Raw genomic sequence first — 17,309 nt, 5'->3', positions numbered from 1 at the left:
CAAGAGGCTTAAAGAACTCGGTAATACTTTTAGACATGATTGCACAAGTAGTTACAATAATCACTAATATCATGAATTAAATTTTCACCGATGAAACAGGAATTCGTAAAATTGGTGAAAATTTAGTGTTGTGAAAAAAAGCCAGCGTACAGTATATCTTATCTGCAGGCTGACTTATATGTAACTTAGTTGAACTCTCCACAGAGTGACTTATTTGTAGTTGAACTTTGTACAGGATGACTTACAAAAGTGCAAGGAAAGATGAAGAGCTGGTATGATAAAAGGCTTGTACCAGACAATTCAAGCCTGGTGACAAGTTACTTGTCCTGCTACCAATCCATGGTCATTCTTTACAAACTCATTACAGTGGGCTTTTTGTAGTTGAGAAGAAAGCCTGCTGAAAGCCTAACATGCTGAAAACTCCTGAAAGCTGAAACATACTGAAAGCCTACCAAGACAGAGAGGCTATAGCTGAATCCAAATACAAATTAGTTTCGTCCATAGCAGTTGCTAACTTCTCTCTCCCCGAACAGTCCACAGATGTTGACCTAGTTGAAGGTGCTGTTAAGGGTCTGAAGTTGAATAGTTCCGGCATACTGTACCATTTAGATTTTAAAAACTGGCAATTTGCCTGAGATGGAACAGGAACAACTTAAATCCTTGATTAGGGAATTTAGCTTAAAAACCTCAATATTTCCTGATACCCCTAGTAGGATACGAGTTGGGTGCCATGATGTGGATGTAGGGCAGACACAACCAGTCAAACAACACCATTATAGAGTGAATCCAGTTAAGCTGCAGATCATCCATGAGGAGGTTGACTATATCTTGGAGAATGGTATAATTGAGCTACAGTAAGTGATAGTCAGTGGAGCTTACCGGTGCCTATGCCAGATGGGAGCTACCGTATACGCAGAAATTTTCAGTTTTTGTGGTTAGCAAAACTACCGTGAAATTTTAACACTTGAAAATTTATGTGTGTCATACAAACTTCAACTCACCTCACCGATAAATTAGTGCAGCTCCTGGTGTGTGATACTATTCCACATAATATGCTCACAAACAGTATCATGCATTCCCTATAGTAAAGTGGGTATGGCTCATGAAGAACCTGGCCTACTGCAAACCTAATTAAATGATTAATTAGTCTTGCAGTACTACCACTGGATTGCCACTATACTGCTGTGCTACTTGGTTCACACACGCTTTAGCAATCTGTATGATGCTTGAAGTACAAATCAATCCATATCCTTCATACCTGTGTAATCGAGAGAAAGAATCTTCAAATTAAGCAACAGTGATCCATGAAATTTAAAGCACAAACATCCTTGGCTAGGAGGCATCCAAGAAATTTAAAATGTGAAAATCATGACAACGTACATAACCATGAAATATACATACTGCTGGGTATACAGTATAGGTTTGTACTGACTTCAGAAGAGTGAACACAGTGACTAAGACTGACTCTCATCTTATTCCTTAATAGATGACTGTATTGACTGCATAAGACACACAAGATACATCAGTAAGTTTGAACTCCTAAATGGAATTTGGCAGGTGCCACTGATAGAGAGACCCAAAGAAGTACCAGCTTTTGCAATGCCTGATGGTCTTTACCAATACCTTGTGATACCATTTAGAATGAAGAATGCACCAGCCACTTTTCAGAGAATGATTAATGGTGTGATAGCTGGCCTGGAGGGTTTGTGATGCATTTATTGATGACATGGTTGTGTACAGCGGCACATGGGACGAACAACTGAAAGTCAAGCACAAGTGACATTTTTGGGTTATGTAGTAGGCCAGGGTGAAATCATACCTGTTATGTAAAGGTGAAAGCCATTTAAAGTCTGGCAATGAAATAAATCTTACTTTGCCATGGTTGGCAATTTACAAATGCAACTTCAAAATAGTGAAAGCAACAAACGCAAAAGTTACCAAGTTTCCAAAACTGGCTGTTCTAGACCCAAATTTGGCAGGACCTTTTTGTCAAATGTGGCTGTACAGCTTTGTGAAGTTGAATAAGACATGTGCTGTAAATTTCCTTAGTGTTAAGACCTCTGAATGGCCCATAACTTGGCCTAATCCATCCCTACATCTTCTCTTCAATTTTTAAAAGAGCCTCTTACCCTCCTTCTGCGCCCCTGCCACCCACCCCTTTTGGAGCTCACCTGATACAGTCAACCTCGGTTGAAAAACTATCTGAAACTTAGCTGTTGGCTTCTTGCATAGTGAATACTCCAGAAGGTAAGGAATTGGTGTAAAATGTGTGAAAATTTAGTGCTCATAGCTTCAACCATTGGCGAGTTATATATGCAACACACTAAATACTTAAAACCAGCATTTCTTGATACTTTTACATACACCTCTGTAGGTGATAAGACTGGTTTTCCCACACTGGGTCAATTATTATTGTGGATGGATTGTCTAGAGCAGTGTAATTAGATTCTTTGGACCTCACCATTTTGTTATTAATATAGTTTACTGCACCTAGCTATTTTTCTTGTTGTTCATCATGCCTTAGCCATTTCGGCCCATTTGTAGTACCAGTATATCCCATTTGTTTTTTGTAAGCACATCCTAAGTATTTGTATGCATAACAGAATGTATTTTTGTAGAGGGAGTCTTATGAGATGTACATGTGCATGCGTGAGAGTTTTAACTAGAATAGTAGTAATAGACCTTGAGTTGCTGTGGTGTGCCACACGGTCATCAACAACAGTCATGTAACAACCATTATATGCTATGTTTTGTAGTGAAACAAATCATTATAAAGTATGTATATGTTGTGAAATCTATAAAATTACCTGCAAGGAAATTGTCACTACAGAAAATTAGCACTTAAATATTGTTACATTGTAAGAGATGATGACTAGTAAGATTGAAGATGACGGGTAAGTACAGAGGGCAACCCCAAAAGGCACATACGTACTACAGGTATGTTTGATATTGTTGCATTAATATGGTTGTATACGCGTCATTTATCATCTAACCTTTTTTGACAGTGGTCAGATAGGCAGCCAGACAGGCTAGGTGGCTGGCTGACTAGCTAGCTGGCACACTAAATATTGGGTTGTGGCAATTATTTAAAAATTCATTATCGTGTTTAGCATCTCATAGTTGTATTGCTACATTTGATACATAATTTAAGACTCTTCCATGACGGTATGTTTTGTCAAGTGAAATATTCTTTACAATTCTCAATGTAGCATTTTGGGTGTGCCATTTTCATTTGGAAAGATCCCTACTACATACACTGTACTACACAACACGTCACCGGATTTGAAAAGGGTACCTTTTCCACACATTTTACATATCATGTAACACTTGACCCTGACCCCTTACACTGATTGACTTGCTCTTAGGGACCCGCCGATTATGCTGGCATAATTATGAGCATAATAGGTACCTGAAAGCATTGAGCATAATGCTAGCATAATAGGTAGAGAGAGAATAAACGTCTTAATGATTAAGACAAAATATACATTACAAGCATACAGGGGCCTAGACACAGGGGTACCATGTGCTGATGGATCAGTACAGGAGCCCTGGCAAGACTTACATTAACTAAAGGTAAATTAAATTACAATACACAAAAAAACAAAAAAACAACTACATCTACATATATGTAATACTTAAAGTTTACCTAAGGTGGTCTAAAAGATCCCAGCCTGGGGAGGCTCTAGAATTAAAAATTTTGTAAGAACAGGACACAGCAATGCGAGCTGCCTGCTCAAACAAGGATCTTATGGTTTTCTTTGGCACTTCACAAGCAGTAGCCATTTGAGCAATTGTTTCTGACAAAAAGTGGCCTAAACAACCAATTTCAATGGGAACAAGATTGACAGTTAACCCAGAAAGCTGGAGGTCATATTGCAAGGAGCTATATCGATCTTCCTTTCTAGCTCTAGCAGCAAGAAGATGTTGCTGGGTATTAGTTGGTACTGTCAATTCGAACAAACAAATGGAATCATTAGAAACCAATACCAAGTCAGGCCTGCTGAGGGTGGAGGAAAGATTGGTTGGGATGGTACTAGGGGGGCTGGAACTAGCTAGATAACCTGGAAGGTCAGCGTAAAGTTTGAATGTTTCAGGTAAATGCTGTTGGAGCCCATGAACAAGGACCTGTAAAACTGAAAATATTTTGTAACAGTACGAATTCTTGCTTATAAAATAGTTATCAGAGAAAAATCGATACACTCTAATAGAACAGTCAGTAACTCTAATAGAACAATCACATAGCTGATTGTTCTATTAGAGTATATCGATCTTTTCTGTGATATGCATTTTGACAAGTAAGGTTGTGCTTCAGCCACTTATTATTTATCCATAAACTGGAAATTATTAGCAAAGCATGAGAACTAAGGTATAAATAATTGGGCATAATCTGAGCATAATAGGTAAAATTTTGAGCAGTGCAGCATAGCATAATAGGTAAAATTATGAGCATAATCGGCGGGTCCCTACTTGCTCTTAGTATCAAAATGCAGCCAGATACTGTAGCTATATTCATGGGAAATTTGAGGCAATTATATGAAATGATCAAAACTTCATAGTTCAAAAAATGGGTCAAATTTTGTGTGTGAAAAAGGTACCTTTTCGCAAATCCAGTCACATACTATCATACTCTACAATACTATTATGTGCAGTACATGTAGTTTACCTTGAGGCACTCCAATTCCTATAACCCCCGAAAAAGATAAAGATGCTACTCCGTACTCTCCAACACCGGCATCATTTCTACCAACCACAGTGATATTATACCTTGTGTTATATCTAAATATGTCAAAAAAGTAGGACGTTTCATCAGTGAATAACACTACTGAATTAGGTGTTGATACTGTCACTTCATATAGCACTGAACCACATACTGGGTCACTATTTACTGAATTCCATGTAAAAGTGATATTCAAACAGCCATTAGGATTTGAAATGTAAACATTAACAGAAGGAGTGGATGGTGGACCTGAAAGGAAGCATTACACAAATAAATAATATATGTATCAAGACACATGATAGTGTGTTTTGCAGCAAGTACAGCCAGTGTGGAGGTATAACAGACAAGTGTGTATTTTACAGGAATCAAGAAAATGACATTTTCACGCATCTATAGCTTGATAGCGCCTGATCATGAATTAACCATTATTAATGTGGAAGCTTCCTTGGGGTGGGGGTATTTCCTGTTCTAAATTTGAGCTGAATCTGCCAAGCCATCACTGAGATATGCACTTTCAAAATTTCTTGTCTCTGTATTTTTCTTCTTTTTCTTCTACTTTTTGCAACACTTCGAAAAATCACTATTGTTTGCACATGCTTTAGTCGATTTTCTTCACATTTGGAGAGCAGTAAGAACATAATGTAACACATTTACAGCCCAAATTGTGTATACATACTGTAGGATAAAGAACAAAGGAGGTATACATGGGTTTTGAAAAATGCGAATGCAATTTTTTGTCACGGCCAAAGGGTAAACCGCTTGAAGGAATGACATGAAAATCAGCAGTGTTGGGAGTACCGCATTACTTATGTAACGCGTTACGTAATATTATTACTTTTGTGGTAACAAAGTAATATAATGAAATACGCTATGAAAACAGGTAATATAACGCAAGATACTTTACTTACAAACGTAACGCGTTACCTAAGTAATATAATTACTGTAACGAGTCTAATAAGACGTAATATTATTACTAAAAGTAATGAAGTTGCTAATCTCGTTAGTAATCCTCTGAGTAACGCCTAACCACAACGAAGTAATGAGGCCTACTGAATGAAGCTTATTCACTAGCTTCTTACTTATAACCAAGATTTGCACATTGTCCAACAACGCAATCATGTCACATGATAAGGTGGTAGTTTCACACGTGACAGCTTAAGGCTGTGGACACAAAGTAATATAATATGTAATATTATTACAGTTACTTTATTTTATGGGTAATATGTAACTGTAACTAAATAGTTCTGTTGCAAGTAATATGTAATATGTAGCTAGTTACTTTTACAAAGTAACTTGTCCAACACTGAAAATCAGTCTGTACATGGCGTGACCGTCGTAGTGCAAACCTTTGTGGTTTGAAAATAGAGTTACATAAAAAGTTATAAAGCAAAAACCAAACAAATGTAAAATCTTGGAATCAAGATACTTTAATAGAGCATTCACCACGGTGTAAAAAAGGTGCACAAAAGTGTCACAAAACAGAGATCAAACTAGGGGCCTCCATACCTACTGTACCACCCACATCCTTAACCACTGAACCGCTGTTATCTTGGCTGATCATATCACTAATTTCTGTTTTATAAATGATACCTGTAAATTAAGTTTATAACTTCATAGATCTAGCAACAGAAGTACTATAGTCTAAGATTATTCTAGAACATTATATGTTTGTTCTATTAGAAGTCCTCAAAAATGGTGCACTCTATTAGAGTATTACAATAATATTATCAAATATTGAAGTGAAGCATGCAATACAATACATTTTATAAGTCTGTCTTTAATAATCATCATAGTGTCTGTATAGATTAAAAGAAGTATGAGTAAAAATAACCAAAAAGTCAGCCATAGACTGGTTTTTGGAACAATAGTACAAAAACAAGTGAAATCTGCACAATAACAGCCAATTGCAAGCTGTGAAAAAATGGTGTGGCCTTAAAAAGCTTGGGTGAAAAAATAGTAAAAATATATAAAAATTACAGCACACTTCAGAGCTTTGATCCTCCCACACAAAATACAATATAATATTTATACATTGCATATCTTTTAAAAGGTATACAAAACAGTACATAATTTACCAGCTACTGTGATTGTTCCCATACTGCTTGATATATTACCACCAGTCGTTGCAAAGATACACTGATATGATGACTGGTTATAAGTCTCATCCACTGGACCAACTACTAGTATACTACTTTGAGCATTGTTAGGTCCACTGGTCAGGTCAGGTATCCACACTAGACCATCATCATCATCACTCTCAATATCGCTTCCCCTGATAATCTCATCACTGATAACACTACCATTATCACTTCTAATAACCCTCCAGTTTGGTACTGTAGTCTGAGGTACTGCTCCACTAAACCCACAAGAAATATTGACAGTATTTCCGCTGCAAACCGTGATGTTCATAGGATGGTTTGTAATTATCACTACATGGTGAAATAGATTAAAAATTTACTTCACAAAATTACAAACTGTTAATTATGTCTTTAATTAGAGCAATTACACTACCACAAACTGTACATACATATAATAGCTACCATACCACACTATTCACTAATTTCCCAGATTATCTTCTCTGTTGCAAAAAGTTGTAACATCATTCATTTTATAGTAAGTTTTGAACTACATATGTATGCATTAACACTAAAACATTAACAAAGATATATGCATTACCATCATGACAGTATTGCTAAAAGTATCAAGACACACGGTAGTGTGTCATGCAGCCAAGAAAACTGGTGTGCCACACTTTGAGTATATTTATAGGAAGAAAGAAAACACAATTTTCAAGCATATGTAGCTCTGTGCTCCCTTCTCAAATTGGAATCATTTTTGTACTGCAGATGCCTTCTATCTTCAACACCCCACATACCAAATTTGAGTAAGATTGCCTAATGCAATCGTGAAAATATGAATCCTCAATCTCTTCCTTTTTCTTCTTTCCTTTTTTTAGTAGGCTCTGGTACGTGGCATAGATTATTTTGTACTTATTTTGTACACTTTACAAACCACTATAAAATGCAAATGCATACATCAATTTTCTTGAACTTTTGTGCACTTTAAGAACATATTGTCGTAAAATCATGTACTGAGTTGAGTGCAAATCTGATAAATAGTCATAGAGCTAAGATGATTATCTGCATTAAAAAGACTGGCATTTCATCACATCTACAGCATAAACTACTTATGGGAATAACCTAAAAATCAGCATGCATATAGGTCAACCATCATAGCTGAAACCTTTTGTGGTTTAAAAGAAATCACATTGACAGCTGTAGAGTTACAAGGCAAAAACCAAAGAACTACAAGTATAAGAAAAATTGGGAATTTTAAACTAAAGTAGAGACAATACGATAAAAAGTACTGAAACAAACTGGATTGAAGTGTAGTATGTAATGTCCAATTGCTGTAAAACAACAAGTACACAGAAAAATTTGGAATTTTCAACTAGAGTAGGGACCATAACACATTGATAAAAAGTACTGAAACAAACTGGAGTAGTACATGATATTAAATCACAGTAAAACAATAAGAAGTGTTATATCCCTACTGTGCTCAAGATACCATAATGGAAATGCACAGTAGGGATATAACACTTCTTATTGTTTTACTGTGATTTAATATCGTGCACTACTCCAGCTTGTTTCAGTACTTTTTATCGATGTGCTACAGCACATCGATAAAAAGTACTGAAACAAGCTGGAGTAGTACAGCATGGTCCCTGCTCTAGTTGAAAATTCCAAATTTTTCTGTGTACTTGTTTGCTAACTTTCTTTTGTAAATAGTTATTATGATTGGTGAACCTATGCACGCTGCGAAAAAAATAGCGCTGCACGCCCAGCTATATCAGTTATTGTCTAAAAAGTGAAGTATCCATTACGCTTCGTTGTCAGCTACTGTATGTTCAACCTGTTACACAGCATTTTGGATCAAGAACTGTTCGAAAAGCACCTCTGCAATCCATGCATACTGAAAATAATGGTGTCGCATGCCCAATTATATCAATTATCATCTGAAAAGTGAAGTATCCATTACACTTCAGTGTCAGCTATGTTCAACCCATTACACAGCAGTGCCAATCAAGAACTGTTCGAAAAGCACTCCTACAATCAAAATAGCCACTATAGAAAATACAGAAAATTTCCGTTACGAAGGGAAGCCATCACGTGCTACTGCCAAATCGACACTTTTTGCTGTCAGCAAAGATGAATGGGACACAAAGGAAGACACTGGTAAGTCCATGAAGAATGCATTGTAAGTACTGCGGTATGCCAAAAGGCACCTCTTGGGCCGAAGCGACGTCAAACAGTGAAAAAATCAAGCCCATAGCCTTAGTCATCATTGAGTTACGCTTGTCTGAAGGTATCAGTCAGTTACTTACTTACTCAGTCAGTCAGTAGAAAATTCCATTAAATGTGACTGGTCCTGCGAAAACAGGGCATGTGGGCACAAACTACACCCTATCACTCCACAGGTCATACCTCAGTATTGTAACAGAATATTTGCATTCTGTAACTTGCATCATAAAGCCAATTACATGCTTACTAACAGCTGAAAATTGCAGTGCCATATCATAATGGTATAATAGTTATGAATGATGAAGTTTGAAAAAGTAGGCAAAAATCATGTGCCCACATGTCCTATTTTCACAGGTCCAGTCACAAATAACTTTTTAAATATTCTGTAGCAACTTGTTGAAAGCATTTTGGGTTGATCTGAAGGCTTAGTTTTACCTAACCAATACTGCCTCATCATCATCAGGGAAAATTGAGGTTGATTTTTGGGCCACGCCTACTCCTTTGTGGTCCCTACTATACAGTGCTGTTGTACTGTATGATGAGAAGCAAATATCCTTACTGTGCTTATGAGATTGAAATGCACAGTAGGGATATTTGCTTCTTATTTTTTACAGCAATACATACTACTCCAATCCAGCTTGTTTCAGTACTTTTTATTGCGGTACCTCATTGTCCCTACTCTAGTTTAAGATTCTTATACTTATTTGTGAACTTGTTCTGCAAGTTCATGATCACTAAACACACTGTATAATAATGCAAATTAATTCAACTGGATTTTGAAAATAGGTCTTTAATACTCATCCATAATTATAGGTCCTGTATATAGCCCTGAAACTTTTCATCCATTTAGCAATGTTGGTGCTAACTATTGACCAGATTTAAAATCATTAGTTACCATCTGTATGAAGCTATGAATCGTTAAAGTTGGTAAATTTGATGTGTGCATGGAAAGACCCCTTTTCACAAAACTGATAGTCAATGACAGCAATATAATTATACACAAGTAGTCGGCAAATCTTAGCCGATTTGTTAAAAGTATAACACACCACATATTATTGCAAAACTGTATTCACTTAGAAGTTCATCAAGTCATCTAGCTTAACGCAAGGTTCACTACATGGTATTATATCTATATTATGTGGTTTGCTTGACACATCATGTGAAGAAACACTAAGAAAGTCACGAAGGAAAGAATGCTACCAGTTTGGATAATTACAAAGCAAAACAAGAGAAGCAGCTAATGCAGGGGTGGAGCCAGGGGCAGATACAGGGGGGTCAAAGCGGACTATTAACCCCCTGAAAATATTTTTAGTATACAAAGATCGAGATACTCTAATAGACAAGTCACTCTAATAAAGCAGTCACAGTATTAGAGCAGTGTGTAGTGAGCTATGTAAGGATTTTTATGAACTTTATCAATGATAAATGTGTAGTTGGTGAGGTGGGGAGCTATTTTCAGCTTGCTGTGACCTTTTTTCCTTTCTTTCTTTTTTGGTCTCACTTTACCAAACCAGACAATGTAGTATCTCAGAGTTCATTTTGACCTCCCCTTTCCATAAGTCTGGATCCGCGCCCCCCTTGTGACTGATAAATTTTCAATAAAACTAAAATCAGTTATTATCAGACCAAGAAACACTTATTACAAGATTTTATATTTACTTTTATCTTTGTTTACAACAATAATACTTCAAATATCACTTGAAACTACTATCTTACTGCGATAGGCACCTCTAAAAATAACTATTGTCTTTATCTTCTAAAGCTATTACAGCAACTGTTAAAGATTTCAGTTGCATTTCAAAAGGCCTAAATAGTGATATTTAACAGTGAACCATTACTGGGGAGTCTACCATTAAGAATGAAACTTCCTTGTCTGAATCTGTGCCTGTAGTGAATAGTGTTGGTCAACATTCAGAAACCCACGTAGTTATGTAAGCTGACTTTGCTAAAAAAAACAAACACTTGTCTCTGATGATATTGGACAGCACTGCAGTGTCTACAACATATGTCCACAGGCATACACACATTATGCAATAACTATATTGCATAATATTGTGCAACGTGTAGCTAAACCTGTGGATGGAAGCCTTATTATCGATGAAGAACCTTCACAAGTACAGAAGGATGTCTTCTTCTTCAAGCATCGAAACCATACTGAGGCATTAATTTTCCGTATCAACACTTTTCTGTAGACATCACAAAATTATTTCAGAAAGCGCTTATGCTGCTGAAAGAGCAGGGCACTTATAATTTTAAGTGTTGCACGTAAAACATTAAGGCTGCTGAGTTGTCACTTCAACTTTTGCCAAAGCCTGGGCTGCAATCAATGAAGAGATTTGAGACGGACTGATACTCGACGGCTTGTTCCTCTGAACACACTGACTCAGCCACTCAGTGCCAGACAAAGAGATCAGCAAGTGATTCATGTGATTGGATAGTACTTGAGTGGAAATTGTATTACTTTATCCTGTTAGTCGAGACTAAGCTCCAGACAACTGAAAGAGCCTGTTCGTTCGAACAACTTCCGGCCAAGGTAAATAGAACGCGGACCATCGTACTGAGACAGGTCATAACTAGATCTGAGTGCCACTGCTACTACGATCAAAGGTAAGCTATGCACGCTACTACGGGCCTATGTGCTACCAATTTTGGCACAGTACATACTTCAATAAGCTGTAACTAGCTAGCTGTGCTACAACAAAAAACTAAACAAACTAGTATTTTAAAAGTTATTAATGTAAAATGAAGTAGGGATCTATGCAATAAAAAGTAGTAAAACAAGAGATGAATGATGGTATTGCAGCATAGCTTGATTGGAAAGTCCCTACTTTGGCACATTAGCTATAATTTTGCTCAATCCCAAAGTAGGGACTTTCCCACCGAGCTATGCTGTAATACCATCATTCGTCTCTTGTTTCGCTACTTTTTATTGCATAGTTCCCTACTTCACTTTTAAATTAACAATCTTTTTAAATACTATTAATGTTATTTTACTTGTTACTTACACTGACTGGAAACTGGTGTTACTTGGTGACTTAGAAGTGCACAGATGGTTGTACTTAGTAAATACAACATGTTACTTTTCATCTACAATAGATACCAACATGCATGTTAAGCTGTCTAAACACATACAGTAATAATTGCCAACTACATACAGAGTTAGATAATGTAATAACTACACATACATTAAGTAATGCACATGACATATAGTTACTATAATTACAAGAAAGTCTTATGTAAACATTTTGGTTGCTATATTATGGATGCAGGTATGTAAATGCATCAATGGTATAATGACAGCAAGTGAAAGTGTCTATAATTGGAATAAAAAGTTGGGCAAAGGACATTGACTTTATGGTATAATTTGTATTATTAAGCATGGTCCTTTCAAAGGACAGTAGCCTGTGGTATAGTAGCAGGTAATGACAAAGGCAAAAAGCTGCATGCAATTTAACAACAGTCTCAATTAGAGCTGAGCAAAAATTACCGATATTATTAGTCAGCCGAAATATTTCAAGTCACACCAGTTTTAATACCGCCTGCTTTGTTTAATACTGCTATACCATATAAGCATTACAGTCTCCCTGTGGGGGATGTTCATTCCATATTAGAGGACAACCAGACATGTGACAATGTATGTAGGGAAGTGGTGATGTAACCAGGTGGCAAAATTATGAAAACAGGCTTGTTTGTGGTAATTTTCAACTGAGGCTTGTTAATTACCATGATTTTTTTTAAAAGTATAACATAATCCACACAAAACAGTAAAACTATGAAAATATGGTGCGGCACTAAAAAGCCTGGCTTGTAAAACCAAAGGTGGTAGTCAAGAAATGGCTGCAATGATGTTAATGCTAATAAACTTTAACAATGCACACAGCCGATTAACATGATCATTGCAGCCATTTCTTGACCTCCACCTTTGATTTCACAACTTTTTTCACCCAGGCTTTGAAGGTCGAACCATTTTTTCACAGTGTGACCATTTATGTGTGGAATTTTTTTACTTTATAAGGCCCCAAAACCAACCTATACAGTAGCTGACTTTGGGGTTTGTTTTTACTCACATTTCTTCTTATGTATGAAGATAAAATGATGATTATTGAAGACAGGCTTGCGCATGTAACTGCTTTGTTAGAGTATCACAAGTGGGCCTCGTCAACTAGATTATATGCAATATTTAAGGGGCGTGGTCATTGTTTTTCACCATGCTACCAATAAAAGTATGTATTTAATGGTCAATCACTATAGACAGGTTTAGCAGGATGGCATGGTAACCTACAGTAAAAAGTCACGTGAATTTTACATCCGTCATTTTTGTAGGGCAATAACAGGAAGCTTGTAATGAGTAAATGAGTGTTCAGAATCCCATCCAGTTGTTGTGCTAAATGAATATAATTTTATGCAACGAGAAAGTAAGCAATGTGGAATTGCTCCCTAAAGTCTCCCAACATTCACCTTGAGAGGATCCAGTGCTGGAAAGAGAGGTTTTTAAAGCCAACTTGAGCCGAACTCAGTGATTAACTAAATTCTGTAGTGCATCAGCTATATAGTTTCTTCCCATGTAGCAACTGATTCTAAATAATCTGCTTGAGACTTACAGTATTAAATTAATAATTTCATCACAGGAATCATGCCAGTGAAGCTAAAGAATGACCAGATTAGTGAGCTTGTTGATTCTGAGTCTGAATGAGCATCAAGTTCTACATACTGTAGAGGGGAGTAATTTGGATTATCTACTGTAGAATAGTCATCAAATTCCAGGTTATCCATTAATCATAGAGAATCACAGTATTTTATCAGAAAATGTTTAAGAACTAAATGTTCTCTTTACTGTATCACAAGAATTCTGACAATGAAAAGTTACAGTAACTGATCAGACTCATGAAGTGTATATGAAGTAATACTTATACATGCAGACAAACTCAGCGACTCTTAGCCAGATATCAGTCATGTACAATGGACAGTTGATCATGACAATGTATAGCTAGACAAGACTAGCTATATCTACAGTATCTATCAAGTGTCATCCTTAAATTCAAAGACGATGATGCACTCTCACCTTGGTTTCAACCCAATAGTTTGTCCAGTGTAATTTGTGTCTTGAAAAATCACTAGAAAGTAAATGTTTGCATATTTGAGCCAATGCTTAATAATGTGAGATACAAATCCTGGTCATGGTTAGAAGCTGATGTGTATACTTAACATGAAACTGCAGGGACTAGCTGCTTGCATTGCAGACAGGCAGTGCTGGCAAGCAATGCTGTAACTCAGTAGTCTGGAGTCTGGCTACATACTTTATTTGAATAATATGGTTCAGCGGCATCGACTCTACCTGATTAAATGGTTACAGACCCAAGGTATATTCAGTATCCTCGGGGAATGACTGTCGAGATTTCAGTTTAGATGGTGTCTTTGTGATCACATCGGTGAACTCATCCTGGAGACTGGAGGCATACAAGTCCTGGTAGTTTCTACTTATGGAAATATAATATCAAAAGTTAGTTTATATGTAAATAAACTTGTATTATATTGGTACAGAGAGTAAATTGAAGACAAAAGATGAACTCTAGATCTGTAAAGACAGTTAGAATTCCTGTAGACTCTGACAATGGTATTGTCAATAGTCAGGTAACTAAGAAATTTATAGCAGCCACAAATGACTGCTATACTGTGACTGCTATAAAGTTCTTAGTTACCTGACTATTGACAATACCATTGTCAGAGTCTACAGGAATTCTAACTGTCTTTACAGATCTAGAGTTCATCTTTTGTCTTCAATTTACTCTCTGTACCAATATAATATAATATAAACAAATTTATTTACATATAAACTAACTTTTGATATTATATTTCCATAAGTAGAAACTACGAGGACTTGTATGCCTCCAGTGTCCTGGATGAGTTCACCGATGTGATCACAAAGACACCATCTAAACTGAAATCTCGACAGTCATTCCCCAAGGATACTGAATATACCTTGAGTCTGTAACCATTTAATCAGGTAGAGTCGATGCCGCTGAACCATGTTATTCAAATAACAGATTGGCAACATCACCAAAGATGAAAACTATTCAGCTATGCAGCTAATATACAGCACAGTATCAACATCAACTAGAGGTCACTGGTAGCTGAATATGGTTCATCAGTGGTGTGGCAATGGCACAGTGATGGGTACGCACTATATGCATACACAACATGCCGGAGACACACAATACTATAGTAGTTAAGAGTGTGCAAACCAGGTGAACCTGATAAAGGAAGACAGCCAAGCCAGCCAGAGCCTAGTGAGCCAGTTAACAAGAAAACATAAACACATACCACACTCTTTACAATACATTTATAATAAAAACAATACAAACAGACATACAATTAATTGTCTTGTGCAGCTGGCATGGTGAACTTCCTTGGTATTGGTGTTGGGCATGGCTGCCTTAAGTACTTGCTTAATCTTCTTTATGCGCAATGTATCCATTGGCAGCTGGCATGATGACTTGAGATTAATGTGCCAGCTGGCAACACTTTCAAAAACAAATCATCAGTAGTTCTTTGTAGGGCATCACGTGCTAGTTGATTTGATTGGTATTAAATGGAATTGTCGTACCATTTCTATCACCTCCACGTAAACACCCGCCTATTATATGATTGTCTCTTCATTCAACATGGTTTCTATTTCTCATGAGTGGAAAGCCTTAGGCCTTGTAGTTTCTTAAACAATATTTATTCATTATTATTTATTTATTTATTTATGATGTAATTTTAACCGCATTTTGTATTATTCTTAGTACTTGGTTGTATAATTTTCCCCCACTGGGCTAGAACAAAAAATGAGTATTTTTGGAGATAAAAACTACATAACTTTCCTTTCTACGTCTTTCTTCAGTCCATGACCTATTTTTAAATGCATATTACAATGATAACACCCATTCTCAAGCAAATTTGCTTCTTGTAGGTTCACTTTGCCATTGATCTTCTGACTTAGTCTCTGCAAGGGTAACCAACGTGTTAATTGTGTTAATAAATATCCAATCTATTCATGTTAACACATTCATTGGGAAACCCTATATCAGTACCTATATGTGACCGAATTTGCGAAAAGGTGTCTTTCATACACATCCAACTTACCAACTTTGATGACTCAGAACTACAGACTGGAAAAGGCTATTGACTTGAAATTTGGTCAGTAGTTACGAACAAAATAGCTTAGTAGATGGAGAAATTTCACGTTAATGTGTTTCTTGAGCACTGAGTTATGGTCATCCGAATTCATAGAATTGCATGTGTGTGGAAGACCCCTTTTCGCAAATCCAGTCACATATTTAACCACAGTATATTATGTTCATATCAGAGCAACAATGTTGTTGTGTATCACTGCCTACTTGACTTACTGTGATCATATAGCTACACAAGTGTGCATGACTATATGATAAATCAGAAGTCATACTATTGTTGCCCACAGCATGCTATACACTGCCTATAGTTGGATCTCCCACCATACTACTATGCTTACACTTGATACATGCTTTACATTACTACCCATACCAATTAACACATAGGGTTTGTGCCACCCACTGCTGGTTGGCTATTTTTGTGACAACGTTACATTGAAAGATTTACAATCATAAACACCACACACACCGTTACTACTTCTATACTACAAAGATTATAGGAGCAGAGTGGGGGCTAGCCAAACATAAAATAAACTTAACAAAAAAATTCAGAGCATCCAGCCCCAGGACACCCTTGGAAAAACCTGGTGGGCCTTTTTTTTAACCACTCAGGAAAAAACCAAAAAAACTGCTCACTCTGCTGTGTATGCATAAAATTCAATTGTCACACAACTGCCACCAATAATTACAGATGCCATCTGTCTGAGACCACAGCTAAGGAAAATTCAATGGGTGGGGGGGAAGGGATCCAACCTGTTCACAGACGTGGCCTAGAGTGAATTAATACACACCACACAGCATTATTTATACTATGCATCACGTGACACTACTACCGTATTCACATGGAAGCTTATTTTCTTGCTATTCATTGCGCTTAAACACTAGAAAATACACCTCCCACATCATACTACTATGCTTACACTTGATGCATGCTTTACATTACTACCCATACCAATTAACACATAGGGTTTGTACCACCACTGCAGGTTGGTTATTTTGGTGACAACTTAGAGCTACAAAGAAAGATGTAGATAATAAGATACAGTCCCAACTTCTTAGAGACCTGCAACCTGCTTTCTATACTGTCCTTCACGTAACCGTCTTTTGCATTTTCAGATTTCC

General features: G+C 36.7%; 1 protein-coding gene across 3 annotated transcripts in view; it reads right to left on the bottom strand.

Annotated features, from left to right (window-relative positions):
• LOC136265007 (adhesion G protein-coupled receptor L4-like) overlaps positions 1–17,309 on the bottom strand; it is a 97,240-nt gene that overhangs the window by 73,270 nt on the left and 6,661 nt on the right. For 2 of the 3 annotated variants that reach the window (XR_010705355.1, XM_066059768.1), the window contains exons 2-4: positions 12,024–12,105; positions 6,793–7,146; positions 4,664–4,966 (exon numbers count right to left, since the gene is read on the bottom strand). Coding sequence is in view for 2 of the 3 variants with exons in the window: in XM_066059768.1 (XP_065915840.1) it covers positions 4,664–4,966; positions 6,793–7,146; positions 12,024–12,105 (739 nt within the window). In the remaining variant the exon portion in view is untranslated. The remainder of the gene's footprint in view (positions 1–4,663; positions 4,967–6,792; positions 7,147–12,023; positions 12,106–17,309) is intronic. The other variant, XM_066059773.1, reaches the window with a different exon arrangement.

This window comes from Dysidea avara, chromosome 1 (genome assembly GCF_963678975.1).
Source record: "Dysidea avara chromosome 1, odDysAvar1.4, whole genome shotgun sequence".
Classification (NCBI taxonomy): Eukaryota; Metazoa; Porifera; class Demospongiae; order Dictyoceratida; family Dysideidae; genus Dysidea; species Dysidea avara.
This window is presented reverse-complemented; position numbering and strand designations above follow the sequence as displayed.